This window comes from Mobula hypostoma, chromosome 2, assembly GCF_963921235.1.
Source record: "Mobula hypostoma chromosome 2, sMobHyp1.1, whole genome shotgun sequence".
In the NCBI taxonomy this organism is placed as follows: Eukaryota; Metazoa; Chordata; class Chondrichthyes; order Myliobatiformes; family Myliobatidae; genus Mobula; species Mobula hypostoma.
The window spans coordinates 101,897,717-101,914,726 of record NC_086098.1 but is presented as its reverse complement, the minus strand read 5'-3'; the positions used below and the strand labels follow the sequence as shown (position 1 = coordinate 101,914,726).

The following is a 17,010-nucleotide window of genomic DNA, read 5'->3' as shown; positions in this document are numbered from 1 at the left end:
GAAGCAAAGTATTCATTAAGGGCCTCCCCTATCTCCTCTACTTCCAGATTCTGATTTATTTATCACCATGTACATCGAAACATGCAGTGAAATACATCTTTGCATTAACAACCAAAATGCCAAGGACCAGGGTTTCCCCAAACTGGAATCACTGGTCTCCTCAGCACCTGTGGCCTGACTTCCAAGACTGATGATCTGTGATGGGAGACCATTCCAAGCTGGACTCTGAGCATAGGCTCCTGCGGCTGACTCTTCATTCTCACTCAATCCTGTCCCAAAACCTTAACCTGACCTATTTTCAGACTATATTTTCAGAAATCTAACAGCTCATCTCAGCCCTTTGACCAACAATATCATAGAAAAAACAACACTTCTAACCTAGAAATCTATCATCAGAGCTAGATCAATATTCTAGGAACTCCTAAGACTAATGTGCAAAAACCACCACCACAAAACTATAATATTTCAAAAAGATGTTTCAATGCCATCTTTCAAAACAAAAAATAAACTTTGAGACAAAGATTTGCAACCACCTCTCTTTTTAAAAATTTTTTGAAAGAAAGGCAATATGACTACAAAACACTGCTGGATATTAAGAACAAGTACTGCAAGTCTACCTCAATAGTGAGTTAATAGATGACAGTAGAGCTGCAAAGCATGGGCTTGTTGAGTACCGAGGACCTTGGAGACGTTCTACAGTCCAACAAATGGTGGAAATGATTGTCTTGGATGTTCTTCCTGTGATCACAGGACCCTGTTTGACATCAGTAATACAGAATACTGCAAGTCTGCTTTATTGGTGAGTCTGACAACGGGGGAGCTACATGGCCTCAGTCGCTGCACAGGCCCTCATGCCACAGCATCACATGTTGTAGCCACCCAAGGAGAGGGTACTGGAGGCAGTGAGAGAGAAAGCAGAGGCATGGCAGCACACGGGAATCCATGCTGGCCGCTAACAATAGTGCTGCTCTCTGGTTTCACTCAGTGAAAGAAAAGCTGGATTGCCTTCATCTGTGGCTGCACTAGGGCATGATGAGGAAATGCTGTGTGCTTATTCTTGCAGGAATAGCTCAAGGACAACATCCCAGGCACTATCAATCCTCAGGCCATGCCACTCCGGGACTTGGACTAATATCATTTTTTTGTGACTGCATGTGGTATCATAACTACATGTGCCATGTGCTGTGTGTTACTGTATGTATTTTGTTATGTACTTTGGCCTTGGAAGAACACTTTTGGTTGAATGACAATTAAAATTGAACTTGATCTTGATATGGTATAATTTATTTAATGTTGAATTTCCATAAAAAGCACATAAATCTCTATGTTAACTTACCAAACTGTCTAGCAGCCTTCAAAATCTTCTTGAGTTCTTCATTAATAATCTGATGCTCATTCTTTGGTACATTCTCAACAAACTGAATTATATTCTTCCAAGTTAAACCTGTTTTGCAAAAGTGTTCTTTCCTTTTTGATCTTTTTGTCTAGTTAATAATTGAAAAAGACACAATTAACAAGTAATCATTGGAATGTATACAGATAAGAACACAAATATGCAATTAGTATCTCAGTGAGCAAAAAATTAACTTTGTAATAGATGCATATCGTTGAAACCTTGAGCATCAAATTCATGAAAATACAGTGCAAATGTAATCTCCGCTGCATTGACTCCATTCTTTCTCAGCCACTGATGACTACTCGCTCTTTAGACACTACCTAACAACCTCCCCAACATTTTCTCTGCTGCATTGATGACTGCATCAGTGCTGCTTCTTGCACTCATGTAGAGCTCATCAATTTTGTAAGCTTTGCCACCAACTTCCACGTTGGCCTTCCATTGGTCAAGGTTGACCATGGATGTTGTGGCCCAGCTGTCTATGTTCAGTCAATATACAAGCCAGTACGCAAGATAGGGTGGTACAAAATGGACAGAAACTATTGACCGAACAGCAGGCACCCTAAAGGAACAGCAAAGACCAATACAGTTCAGCACCAGTGTCGCAGGTGTTGCCAGACAGCACTGAATACATTGGCTCCTTCTCCAACATCCATCTTCCCTTTCTTGGGCTCTCCCTGTCTCTAACTCCAGAGACAAAATTATGTACTGACATCTTTTATAAACTCACTCACTCCTACAGTTACCTTGACTACATCTCTTCCCACTGTTGCGTGCAATCCCTTATCTCATTTCCTCTGACTACACTGTACCTGTTCTCATCATGAGGCTTTTCATTCCAAGACATCCAAGATGTCCCCTCTCTTTTCAGAAAACAGGGTTTCCCCTCCGCTGCTATCAATGCAGCCCTCCCCACAAATCCACTCCCTACTCCTACACTGCCAAGCTGATGTTTGACACAGATTAGAGGAATAACACCTCATATTTCATCTTGGCTGTCTCCAACTTGACAGCATCAACCACTCCCTTCGGTTCCCCATCCTTCATATTTTCCATCCCTCCCCCAACCTCACGACCATCATCCACACCTTGCTTCCTCTAATACCCCAGCTCCTGATAGGACTGTGCAGTGCACCTTTCTCAGCCCTTTGCCTCTTCCACCTATCATCTCCTAGCTTCTCACATCATTCCCACTTCCCCCTTCAACTCCCCCCCAACTCCGGGCTGCTGCCCTCTTTGATTCCAGTCCTGATGAAGGGTCATGGCCCGAAACACTGACTTTTCATTTCCCTCCATAGATGCTGCCTGACCTGCTGACTTTCTCCAGCTCTGTTATTGTGTTGTTCCAAGCTTCCAGTAGTTAAAAATATGGCACTAGCGACCAATGGCGACATCTTGCAGACAGCATACAAAACTGCTAGATACTCTAGGAGATGTATTTCTTCGGAACTGTGACTGATGCAGTCTGCAGCCTACAACCTGTAATTTTTCCCTATACATTGGGTGTTTGACAGTGTTTGTTGTATGTGTGTGTTTTTGATAGATTCTTTCGTGTTTCTTTTGTAGCTGCCTGTAAAAAGATGAATCTCAAGGCTGCACACAGTAGACATACTTTGATAATAAATGTACTTTGAACTTCAAATTTTGAACTTTGACTTCCAACATTTGTTCTTGTTTCACAAAGTAATGAACATATGCGCTAACTCAGTGGCACAGCTAGTAGAGCTACTACCTCACAACTCCAGCACCTAGCTTCAACCCTGAACTCCTGTGCTGTCTATGTGAAGCTCCCACATTCTCCCTTTAACCATGGGGGTTTTCCAAAGTCCTCTGGTTTCTCCCATATCCCTAGGGAATAGTGAATTCCTTCCAATGAGTGGTGACTTCTGAGATATGAAAAGTGGCCTTTCTCTTATCAGTGTCTCACCACTAACTTTTATTGTCGAAGAATAACACTGTACATCAGTGGCAGGTTGGAAGAAGACTTTTGTCCTGCATATATTAAGTGTAAGGCTCATCCTTGAGTATGTCTCGGTGAATAAGTTGAAAATGTAATCAATTTGTGCCAAACAAAGGTTATATCCTATTTTACAGTACACTGAATTCTTATGCTTTATCTGTTGGACTATGATATTGTGGTGAATAAGGTTTTAAGATCAAAACAGGCTGTCATAGCTTTGCAAATGATACTTAGTCTCAGGTAAGCGAGCTAGGAGGAAAATGAAATCAGAGTCAAGGGTTAACTGTATGGCAGAGAATGAAAATGATGGCTTTGGTTTGCCACACGCTAATCAGTATAAATTAAGACCAGAAATTTTAATGAGTACTTCTATGGTGCTTCAAGCTTGTTCTACCAGTCAATAAGATCACATTGAGTTATCTACTGATCTTATCCATTGATCCCAGAGTGCCTAAATAGTTACTAATTTTAATACTAAATACATTTCATGGGGATCATGTGATACTTTTTCAGAAATCAATGTTGGGCCTACATCCATATATATTAAGACAACATAAAGAAATAAAACATTGTTATATGATTAGTGAACAGGATTTGAAATGCACTGTCTGATATTACAAACCAAGGAGCTAAATGTCAGTAAAAGATAAAGATAGAACAAAAAAAGTCAATGTTTTTTCTATAAGAGATTTAAGTGTCTCAAGATTGAAGGCTCATTATATCTATGCCTAAGAGCCGAAATATTGCTAAAAAATAAAATTTTAAGATAGTGGGATAATGTTAAGGACATTTAAGTAAGAACAGATTCAATACAGTTTGTTTTTATAAATTAAGATATTTTTGCTTAATAGAAGATCAGTGACAGGGTACCTAATGTAAAATCATCAAGAGTACAAACATGGCAAGGTGAAAATTTCTTTATTGTGAAGATTACTGGAACGCTTTGAGTTAGTGAGTGGTTAAAGCAGTGACTGATTCATCTCTAAAAGAAAAAAGGAGAAATATTTGGTTAGTAGGAAGATAACGAGTGGAAAAAGTGGGTCACTGGTATACTTCTGAATTGCTCAAGTGACAAAAAAACAGATATGATGAACCAAATGTCTCCTGCACTGGGGTAACTGCACTACCACCCATCATTTTTTCAAGAAGTGTGAACATGTCAAATCATAAGTACATGATCTGGCTAGCTTTGCACTGCACAATAGTCTCAGTAGGTTACTGCCGCCATCTATTCCCACAGATGAAAAGGACCTCCTGGTAAATGGCTACCTAATCACTTGCTACTGAGCATTCAGATTGACAGGGGAGGTCATACCCTTCATATAACAAGGGAAACTTTCACACCATTCGTCGAAGTCTGGGCATTATATAAAAAGTAATAAATGGAACTACGTCTTCTAACTTTCAATGCTGTAATTTCATCTCAATACAAGCACCACCTGCAAACTATTCAAGCCTCCTGTAATAATTGTTTGAATCCCTTGCATAATTTATTGATACAGTTGTATCCTACTTGAAACTGGTCACAGAGCAAACCATTTGGGATAATATTTTAACAAGTGAAAATAATAACAATAAGGAAAGAAAATACTAAAAAGTTCTACAAATTTCAGCCACAAATTCTTAACTTAATACTTATATGGCTTAAGATCAATTACTTTCTACTGCTTTAAAATAATTCTATATGAGCTCACATAATATTGCAATAAAATGAAAATACGCATCAGTGGATTTTGCTGTGAAAATGTACCTGCAGTTCACATATCTACATATGCCCAGAATTGTTTACAAGCTGAAAATGATTAACATCACTGGTGCAGTCGCTAATATACATAACATTCACCTAATTTAAAAATGGATTAGGTTAGGTTAAACTAGAAAATGAAATTCTAAAAACTTACAAGCATTTCTGAAGTATCCTCAATATATTCATCTTGTTTGGTGACATTTGAAAAGGAGCGCAATGCTCCAGTTAGACGAGGTAGTTCCATTTATTCTCAACTTAGTGATCCATAGGAAAAGTAATTGAATTACTACTGGGATTTGCAAAACCTGCAGATGAAACAAAAGAATATTATACAACTCATGCACAAATTTCTCAAAAGAAAAACAGAATTATAGAATTATGGCACTGCTGGTAGACAAATAAAATTAGCAAACATATCAATAAAATAAGGAATAGATTAAAATAATGAGCTGTCAATCTTAGGTCATGCCTCTCAGGGACTTGCTCTAACATTATTCTATGATTGTATGTGCTGTGTGGGACTATATGTACTGAGGGGGTGGGAAGGAGGTGACAAGGGGTTGTTTTTGGGACAGCTTCTTTTCACGTTATATGTCAATGATTTGGATGGTGGAATTGATGGCTTTGTGGCCACGTCTGCAGACAATATGAAGATAGGTGGAGAAGCAGATCATGTAAAGTAATCAAGGAGCCTCCAGAAGGACTGAGACAGATTGGGAAAATGGGCAAAGAGGCAGATGCAATATAGTGTAGGGAGGTGTTTGTCATGCACTTTGGCAGAAGGAATAAAGGCAGACATTATTTTCTAAACCGGGAGAAAATTCAGATATCAGAGGTGGAAAGGGTCTTGAAAGTCCTCCTGCGGGATTCCCCAAAGGTTAACTTTCAAATTGAGTCAGTGGTGAAGAATGCAAATTCAATGTTAGCATTCATTTCCGTGAGGACTAGAATATAAAAGCAAGGATGGAATACTGAGACTTTACAAGGCATTTGTCAGACCTCACTTGGAGTATTGTGGGCAGTTTTGGCCCCTTATCTAAGAAAAGATGTGCTGGCACTGGAGAGGGTCCAAAGAAGTTTCATGAGAATGATACCGGGAATGAAAGGGTTAATATGTGAGTAACATTTGATGGCTCTGGGCCTCGCTGGAGTTTAGAAGAATGCGAGGGGATCTTATTGAAACCAATGGAATGTTGAAAGGCCTAGATAGAGTGGAGGTGGAAAGGATGTTTCCTATAGTGGGGGAGTCTAGGTCCAGAGGGCAGAGCCTCAAAATTGAGGTTCTGTCCATTTACAAACAGGTGAGGAGGAAATTCTTTAGCCAGAGAATAGTGAATCTATGGAATTCATTGACACAGATGACTGTGTAGGTCAAATCATTAAATATATTTAAAGCAGAGATCGATAAGTTCTTGATTTGTTAGGGCATCAAAGGTTACAGGGTAAAGGTAGGAGAATGGGGTTGAGTGAGATAATAGATCAGACATGAGGCAATGACAGTGCAGACTTGATGGGCTGAATGGGTTAATTCTGCTTAATTATGGTCTTACTGTGTTTTGCACCTTTGTCCAGAGGATTGATGTTTCATTTAGCTGTATACATGTGTATGGTTGAATGACAATAAACTTGAACTTGAAATCTATTTCGATTTATATAAAAACAACACACACAAAATGCTGGAGAAACTCAGCAGGCCAGGCAGCATCTATGGAAAAGAGTACAGTCAAGGTTTCGGGTCGAGACCATTCAGCAAAAGGGCCCAGCTGAAGGATCTTGGCGTGAAATGTCGACTGTACTCTTTGCCATAGAGGCTGCCAGGCCTGCTGAGTTCCTCCAGTACTTTATATGCGTTATTTGGATTTCCAGCATCTGCACGTTAATTTGTTTGTGATTGGTTTACATAAATAAGAGATCATCTACTTCTTCAGGAGACAAAAGGAATATGACTTGTCCTCTTTGACCCTCACCAATTTTTTATTGATGCACCATAGAATGCATCCTATCAGATCCATCATGGTATGATGTGGCAACTGGTCTGGCAGTGACTGCATGAAACTATAGAGTTAGACACGGCTCAGCACATCACATCACAAAAACCAGCCTCCCCTCCATGAACTATGTCTACCTTTCTCACTGCTTCAGTAGATAGAATAATCAAAAATCTCACCTACTCCAGACATTCCCTCTCTCGCGCCCCCCCCATCAAGCATAAGATACAGAAGACTGAAAGCATGTACTACCAAGCTCAAAGGTAGCTTCTGTCCTGCTGTTATAAGACAGTTGAATATTTCCCTGACACAATAAGATGGACCTGACTTTACAATCTTCCACCTTACATCTATCAACACTGCACTTTCTCAACTGTAATATATTACTCTGCACTTTATACCATTATTGCTTTTCCTTGTATTACCTCAGTGTATTGTTGTAATGAAGTGATCTATATGGGTGGTATGTAAGGCAAGACTCTCACGGTACCTCAGAACATGTTACAATAATAAAGCAATCTACTTTTACCAATTCCGCTTTGGACCAAAAACAGGGATAGAATCTGAAATCAAAAAATAACTCAGCCACTGGTTTTCAAAATAAAATCTAAAACAAAAACAGAAAATGCTGGAAACACTCAACAAGTCAGGCAATATCTGTCAACTGAGAAACAGTAAACACTTTGGGTCTGGGACTCTTCACCGGAACCCAGGTAAAATCGAAGATAAAACTTTGTATAGGAAACTCCCAATGCTAGGAAAGCATTGTGTCACGATTTTCCATAAACGTGAAATGCTACCTCCTATTAAATCCCATGTTATAAGTGGAGACATTTTCCCACCAAATCGTTTTCTCTCTACAGTAACAATGAGTACTGCAGCTGCTGGTTCATGGCAGGGGGCCACTTGACAGATTGTTGGGTAATGATTTGTGAATTTCATTAAGACAACTTTACATTACCTGAACAATCACTATGTGTCAGGCCTCTGACCATTCAAAATGATGACCTGCTATAGGCAAGTCAGAGATCCAGTGAGAAATGGGAATCCAATAATGTATGTCATTTGTTAAAATAAAGGATTGCATTGAAAAATAACCAAAATATTTACAGAAAACTATACCTATACCATTGTGAACAGTTCTGGCCAGTGCCTCGATGAATAAATATACAGAACTTTGAGTACACTATATATTTAACAAAGTAATAATTAGACTCCAAGGAAAGTTTTCATAAACTAAGGATGTATACTCTCTGAAAGCTTTAAGCAAACCAAAGTTTACTGTTTTACTTTAATCATTTAGAAGACAGGCTACATTTCCAACAAATAGAGACAGGACAGAGGTTATGAGTTACACCACATGCAGGCAGTAATAAGTAAAGGCATCCATTAGTCTTGCGAGACCATGGATCTGCACCTGGAAAGTCTTCATTCTCCAGGACGCAGGCCTGGGCAAGGTTGTATGGAAGACCAGCAGTTGCCCATGCTGCAAGTCTCCCCTCCCCATGATGCCAATGTTGTCCAAGGGATTTTGCTGATAGTTGACCAATTATTCTCTGCATTAGGGCCCATACAGCTTGGCACCAGTGTTGTCACAGAGCAATGTATGATTAAATGCCTTGCTCAAGGACACAACACGTTCCCTCGGCTGGGGCTTGAACTCACGACCTTCAGGTAGCTAGTCCAATGCCTTAACCATTTGGCCACGTGCCCACACTAGGCAGTAATACATGTTTGGAATATACTTCCACAGTAGCAAAGAATGTTGGATCAATGTTAATTTTAAATTTGAGTTTTGCAACTTAAAAAAACAAAAATCTTGAGAATATGAATTTATTAACTCAAAATCAAGTATATGAAATTGGGTCACAGATTGGACAAGATCTCATCAAAAGGGAAAATTTAGTTTAGGAACAGGAGTTTAGCCTTGAAAAGCAAGTATAAAACCTGGTCACATTGGCCAAACCATTTCAATGCATTCAAAATATTAAGTAAAACATAAAAAGAATGATAATAACTGGGACAATGAGCAATTCTATTTCTTTTAAAAGTGTGTGAATGCCAGTATTGCTTCTGTGTGGATGACCAAAATAATTTTGCTAATAGTTGACCAATTATTCTCTGCATTTGAATTACGTACTGGAAACTCTTTATTAAAATAATATACAGGTGGTCCCCCCCCCCCCCGTTTTTCGAACGTTCGCTTTACGACAGCTTGCTGTTACGAAAGACCTACATTAGTACCTTTTTTATAATCTAAGCTTTTACGAAAAAAAGACACCCACTTTATATGTGTGTTTACCCCGAGAAAGACTACCATGACTGTGAAGCCTTGTGCGGGCAGCTGTGTGTGCATGCGTGTACGTGCTGATTTTTTTTTCTCCCAATCAATTTTGGCTCTCTGTCTTCCCCAATTTGATAAGTGAAACTACACTGTACATACATTATTTCCACTTTGTATAGGCTGTGTATTTATCATATCATTCCTGCTTTTACTATATGTTCATGTTATTTTAGGTTTTATGTGTTATTTGTTATGATTTGGTAGGTTATTTTTTGGGTCTGGGAACGCTCAAAAATTTTTCTCATATAAATTAATGGTAATTGCTTCTTCACTTTATGACATTTCAGCTTACAAACAGTTTCATAGGAACACTCTACCTTCAGATAGCAGGGGAAACCTGTAAAAGGAAAGGAAAATCTGGGAAATTTACATCAAATTGAGGAATATGAAACAGACAGAATCCCTTTTTTTGTGACAAAAGCTTGCACTCCCAAAGTTTCTCAGCCTTTTCATGCCAGTGATCCAGTCCTATGCAATTATATGTGTGAAGACCACCCTGACTCACAGCCCACCAACATTAAAAAATGACCCATTTATTCTAACTCCCTGCTTTTCGCCCTTTAACTAATTCTTTACCCATCTGTATTTATCATAATCTGCCCCAAGTTTTATGTTGAAACCTATTATGTGGAAGTGCATCAAATGTCTTCCAAAAATCTTAAGGCACTACATCCATTGGTCATCCTTCATCTTGCCTCACAATATCCTCAGGAAGCTTTTTATAGATTTGCTATCAAAATTTTCCTTTTATATAACCTTGCTGCCCATCTGATGAGAAATAGAAGCAGCAGCACCTCACATTATCCTTTAAATATGTTTCACTATTCATCAAAATGACTGAGCATATGCAGATGTTCAGGTGTAAAATTCTGACACTATCTAATCACTGATTACCAAATACTTTCCTTTTCTATTTTTGTGCCCTAAAGGGATTGACCTCACCTTTTTCCTTTACATATTTCATTCTGTCCGCCATGTTCTTGTTCACTCATCCTGTCTTTATTCAGTTGTCATGAAAATCATGAATGCTAGTGATAGTGTGCATGAGAATCATGATCTACAAGATGATACTGATTTCAGTGGTCAATGGAATTCATTTCTGATAGGTACACCTTGGGAGGACTAATAAAAGAGTATGCCATACAGATCTCATGGTAGGATCACAGGGAGTATTAAGGTACGGGACAGTCATGGTATACCAGTTCAAGGATTCCTGAAAGTGGAAATGCAGGTAGATAAGTTGGGGAAAAAAACCATACAGGATGCATCCCTTCATTTACCAGGATAGAGAATATAAAAGCATGAAGATTATGGTACATTATATTGGCTGCAGTACCAGAGCACTGCATACAGTTTTTGTTACTACACTATTGGAAGAACATGACTGTAACTGGGGAAGGTATAGAAGAGGGGATTCACCAGGATGCTGTCTGGGATACTGCACTTTAGTTATGAGGAGATATAAGAAAGACGTAATTTGCTTTCCTGGAATGTGAGGGAACTGAATCTGATACAAAATTATGATGGGCATACTAAGAGTATATAATAAAAAAATTTTATCTACAGCAGAGCTACCCAACACACAGAAGTATGGGTTTAAGATAAGGGGCAAGAGGTTTAGAGGGGAGATGAGAAATAACTATTTCATCGAAAATGCTCTGCCCGAGAGGGTAATGGAGTAATGATAACTAGGTTAGCACTGAGAAGTGATTGATGATCAGCGAAAACATGGCAAGTCAAAGGTGTTTCTGGGCAGTAGGAATCTATGAATTGCTGCCTCGTTACATTCTTCTTACTCACAATCCCACCTAATTTTGTTTTTTATTTTGCATCCCCTATTACAAAGGAAGATAATAGAAAGCAGAATGGGCCAAGTACCTCTGACATTAGCTCAGTATTTTATCTCTTCAAAAGCACAACAATGCATGCCCTGCAGCCCTAAATTTTTGAAAATACAGTTGCAAGAAAAAATTTGTGAACCCTTTGCAATTACCTGGTTTTCTGCATTGCTTACTTATAAAATGGCGTCTGATCTTCATCTTAGTCATAGTAATAGACAATCACAATGCTCAAGCTAACAACACAAAAAACAATTGTACTTCTCGTCAATACTGAGTAACACCATTTAAACAATCACAGTTCTATGTTCAAAAAAGTATTTGAACCTCTGGGGTAATGCCTTCTACAAAAGCTATGTGGAGTCAGGTGTTCCAATCAGTGAGGTGAGATTAGAAGTGTGGGTTGTAGAGGTGCCCTGCCCTACAAAATAAACACAAACAAGGTCAGGTTACTGAGAGCCTGCTCTTCTCAAGAGAGATCTGTTTATGTGCACCATGCCTTGATCAAAACAACTTTCAGAGGACCTTAGAAGAATTGTAGAGGTGCTTGAAGCTGGAAAAGGTTACAAAAGCATTTCTAAAGACTTGCATGTTTATCAGTCCACAGCAAGAGAAATTGTCTACAAAAGGAGGACTGTTGCTACTCTCCCTAGGAGTGGCTGTCCTGCAAAGATCACACCAAGAGCACAACGTGCAGTGCTGAAAGAGGTGAAAATGAACCCAAAGGTAACAGCAAAAGACCTGCAGAAATATCAAGAACTTGCAAAAGTCTCTGTTCATGTATCCACTACAAGAAAAACACTGAAGAGTGGTGTTCACAGAAGAAAATCACTGCTCTCCAAAAAAAAATTAGAACTTTAGAAAGCTTGTGACAAGAACAGGCCCAACAAAATTTACCAAATTCCTATTCACATCATGTTGAAATAAATCAAGTTTAGATTTGAAAATCTCAAAATAATCAGTGTGATAGATGCAAAACTGAGATAGCTACATTGACACATATGTTTTGGTCGTGTTCTGTATTGAAACAATTTTGAAAATCTATTTTTTCTATAATCTCTAAAGCTTTAAGAATCAATTTTAACCTAATAAATTGACAATTTTGTCTGGTATTAATTCCTTAACATATTCACGGTATTTCTATATCTGACCAATATGTACTTGCATTTGTCACATTACTGACTAGAAGGGCTATTTTATTAAAATGGAAAGGTGCCTCTGTTCCCACTTTGATACAATGGTTCTCTCAGGTGATGTTATGTCTTAGTTTGGAAAAAATTAGAAGTCGAACTTTTGATCCTAAATTTGACTTTGAGAAAAGATGGGGCTCTTTTGCCCGTTATTATCATTTGACCTGAGTTAATTAAGATGGTCCTTTTCTGATGCTTGGTTATATGAATTTGGTTGGCGGTTTGATGCCTTTTTTTTATGGAAGCTTGTATGGCGCATAGCTCCGGGTTTGTGCTCCAAATGAGTTGTTTTTTTTCCCCCTTTTTTGTAGTTATTAGGGGTTCTTCTCTGTTTTAGTTAGTAGGGGTTCTTTTTTTTTTCCTTCTTTCCTTTTTTCCATAAAAAAAAGCTTTAATACTTTGTTTTTTGATTATTATTGATATAGTGTTTAGCCTGGTTGATAGTTTAACTTTTACTCTACATATGGATATGTTATCTTGATTATTTTGATGTATTTTTTTCTGTTGTTGATTTTCAATAATAATTAATAAAAAGATTTAAAAAGAAAGAAAGAAAATCTCAAGGTACTACTCTCAACTGTACAATTAGGTAGTTTGTTCCAAGTGCCCACAACTCACTGTGTCAAGAAATGCTTCCTGATGCTGCAGATCTCAAGTCTGCAAAAGATCACCTGGATGTTCCACAGTTCTTCTGGAACAATGTTATGTGGAAAGATGAGACAAAAATTGATCTTTTTGGCAGAAATGCACACCACTATGTTTGGAGGAAAAAGGGCACTGCACAGCAACACCAAAACCTCATCCCAACTGTGAAGCATGGTGGAAGGAGCATCATGGTTGGGGACTGCTTTGCTGGCTCGGGGCCTAGACAGCTTACAGTTGTTGAGGGAAAAATGGATTAAAAATTGTATCAAGACATTTTCAGGAGAATGTCAGGATAGCAGTCAGTCACCTGAAAGTTAAGAGAAGTTGGATAATTCAACAAGACAATGACACAAAATACAAGAGTAAATCAGCAACAGAATGGTTTAAAAAGAAGAAAATTTGTGTTTTGAAATGGCAGAGTAGAAGTTCTTACCTTAATCCAATAGAAGTGCTGAGGAAGGACCTGAAGGACTCTTTCCCACACATTGAACAAAATCCTCTCTTTTTACATATTCATGTGCCTATATAAGAGCCTCTTAAATGCTCCAATGCCATCTGCATCTTGCATCACCCATGCTTAAGAGGGACAAACTGGCCAAAGGACCCTCTTCTAAGCTATATAAATCCATGGCTATGACTCTAATCTCTTCAAAAATGGTTTTGTGCACTACACTAATCTCAGTGAACTCAGTCAAATCAGATGGGAATTTTATTCAGTATAATGAAAAACCACCAACTTTAAATACTGGCTCAGGGAAAGGAAAGATCAAAATTTTGGTTGAGAGACTGCATCCTTTCACACCACAAATGCTGAATGACTTCCTCCAGAAGCTTGTTTTTTTTTAAGCTCTCTAACATCTGCAGTCTCTTCTGTCTACTTGAAATATTGGCTGCTTCCTTTTCCACAGATGCTGTCTGGCCTGTTGAGTGTTTCCAGCATTTCTTTTTTGTTTCAGACTTCCAGCTCTGCAGTTTGCTTTTATTTTCACATTAGAGTTTAAAATAACTTACATTCAAACATCATTGTCAAATATTTCCAAGATGTACTACTGAACCATGAAACAGAGCTAAGCTAAATAAAGGCAGAGCAAGAGAAAAAATAGAGAAACACTTCATTAGAGGCAGAGTTTTAAGATGAGGGGGTGAAGATTTAAAGGGGGAGACGAGTATATTTTTCATACAGAAGGAGGTGGGTATATGAATTGAGCTACCAGATGATGATGATAGAGCCAGTTACAATTACAATATGGAAAAGATATTTGGAGAGATACGTGGAATAAAAATGGTTAGAGGGATATAGTAAATATAGCCAAATATAGTAAAATAGGATTATCATAGACTGGCATCTTGGCCAACAAGGACAAATTGGAATGAATGATTCACCACTATACCATATAATTCTATGAATCTTTGAATCCTGAAAGATGATCAAGGATGAAATTTTCATTGCAATAATGGATGTCATGGATGTCTCCATATAGTGCTCTAACCTAAAGGTATGGACTAAAGCCTAAATAAAAGTAATCAAGTAGATAACAAGTAATCAAATGGCCTGAATGGCCAATTCTCCCAGGTATTGTAAGACATAGCAGCAGAATTAGGACACTTGGTCTGTTTCGTCTGCTATGCAATGTTTGTGCTTAATACTACAGCATTTAAATTTACATAAACATTTACTATCACTATCCCTGAAGTTTCGCAAGTTATTTTTCCAGTGATACAACAAAATCACAGAAAAGTTTCTAAATATCCAGTGGATTCTGGTTAATTGGGGCACATCAGGACCAATACATTTTGGCCCAATTAAGTGGCTGCCCCAATTAGCTGAAGATTCATGGAAATAGTTAAAAAGGTATTAAAAAGAAGACAAATTAAGTAACGAATTAAGTATTTAAATATAATACAGAACGAAAGAGCAGTACTGATACTATAACAGAACTATAAAATTGTGTATTAGCTCCTAAATTGGGGTGGGAGAACTGGTTGCAGTAGCTTCTACAAGGTCAATAAAAGGTGTTACTGTTCTAAACGCACTTCTAATGATCACAAGATCATGTGATACATTAAGAACTTAAAGTACTGCATGTCTACAGCATCAGTGAGTTGTTTGCTGGTGGAGATAATGAAGGAGATGTGCAGTGTGCTGCTGCCTGAGTCCATGAAGACTTATGATCAAACAGAGAGTGGTTATCATGGTCGCTTTTCTTGTGATAGCAAGACCTCTTTGGACATTGTTAATCTGGGTTGCCGTAAATTCAATTCACTGATCTATTGGATGAGAGCAGAGGTGCATGGTGGGAGAACTCTCTGGCCTCAGACGTAGCGAGGACCACGCCTGAAGCCACGGTGTCGCCTGTTTGCAACCATCTGAGTGAGGAGATGAAGGTGTTGCTCTTCGCCGGGAGGCGGTGTGGCACGGCATCAAGAATGGATTCAATTCTGCCCTTCCAGTGTTTTGCTCAACAGAAGACAAACTCTGTTGTGGTCGACTGCAGATTTTTTGGCAGCACTCAATAGACTCAGGCCTCAAGACTCAAGCTACAGGATCGCCTGCTTTTCAGCCAACAGGGGAGAGGAATCACCCTCTACTGGGGACAATACAGCCCAGTTGTATTCGACTGCAGATTTCAATTGGACTGAGGAATCTGGTTGTGTTTTTACCAATACTCTATATGTGCTTGTATACATGAGGATTGGACCTCCAGGCTGTGGTATTGCCTAGAGGGCGCCGGGGCAGGTCAAGAGATGATCATGGTGGGCTGGGAGGTGTGGACTATGCACATGCATATTCTGTGTCACTGTATTTTTACTACTATTCTATATATACTTGTATACAGGAGAACATGAGTATACATGTATAGTTAAATGACAATTAAACTTGAACATAATTGAGTTATTACTTATCTACAGAGAAATTCAGCCGTGCCACATTCTTTTGACTATAAATGAACAAAATCAGTACATCTAGTGGACTGCCTTCATAAAATGCTGTCAATGATTGCATCCTCCAAATCTTCATTTCCATTGTAACATTTAAGATGATGGCCAACACCTTCAAATTCTTCATAATTGCTGAAGTAATGAAATCATTTCATTTGCACTCCTGGCCATCTCTGGCTTCTACAAGCCTGAATGCTTGAAACCGCAGTGAGCAAACAGTTCTGAATTTCCTTACTGCTTATTTTTCACCAACGATCTGTGACAAAAATCACTGCTATTTGAACACTAACATACGCAACTTTATGTGGATTATCTCATGTGGATAGGGTGGTGAAGAAAGCTTTTGGTATGCTGGCCTTTATAAATCAGAGCATTGAGTACAGGAGTTGGGATGTAATGTTGAAATTGTACAAGGCATTGGTAAGGCCAAATTTGGAGTATTGTGTACAGTTCTAGTCACCGAATTATAGGAAAGATGTCAACAAAAGAGAGAGAGTACAGAGAAGATTTACTAGAATGTTACCAGGGTTTCAGCACCTGAGTTACAGAGAAAGATTGAACAAGTTAGGTCTTTATTCTCTGGAGCGTAGAAGGTTGAGGGGGGACTTGATAGAGGTATTTAAAATTATGAGGGGGATAGATAGAGTTGACGTGGATAGGCTTTTTCCACTGAGAGTAGGGGAGATTCAAACAAGAAGACATGAGTTGAGAGTTAGGGGGCAAAAGTTTACGGGTAACACGAGGGGGAACTTCTTTATTCAGAGAGTTGTGGCTGTGTGGAACGAGCTTCCAGTAGAAGTCGTGGAGGCAGGTTCGATATTGTCCTTTAAAAAAAATTGGATAGGTATATGGACAGGAAAGGAATGGAGGATTATGGGCTGAGTGCAGGTCAGTGGGACTAGGTGAGAGTAAGCATTCGGCACGGACTAGAAGGGCCGAGATGGCCTGTTTCCGTGCTGTAA

General features: G+C 38.7%; 1 protein-coding gene across 1 annotated transcript in view; it reads right to left on the bottom strand.

Annotated features, from left to right (window-relative positions):
• The window catches only part of ascc3 (activating signal cointegrator 1 complex subunit 3), a 399,975-nt gene that overhangs the window by 381,393 nt on the left and 1,572 nt on the right, over window positions 1–17,010 (bottom strand). The window contains exons 2-3 of the mRNA XM_063040308.1: window positions 5,258–5,408; window positions 1,337–1,484 (exon numbers count right to left, since the gene is read on the bottom strand). Of these exons, the coding sequence (XP_062896378.1) occupies window positions 1,337–1,484; window positions 5,258–5,347 (238 nt within the window). The 5' untranslated portion in view covers window positions 5,348–5,408. The remainder of the gene's footprint in view (window positions 1–1,336; window positions 1,485–5,257; window positions 5,409–17,010) is intronic.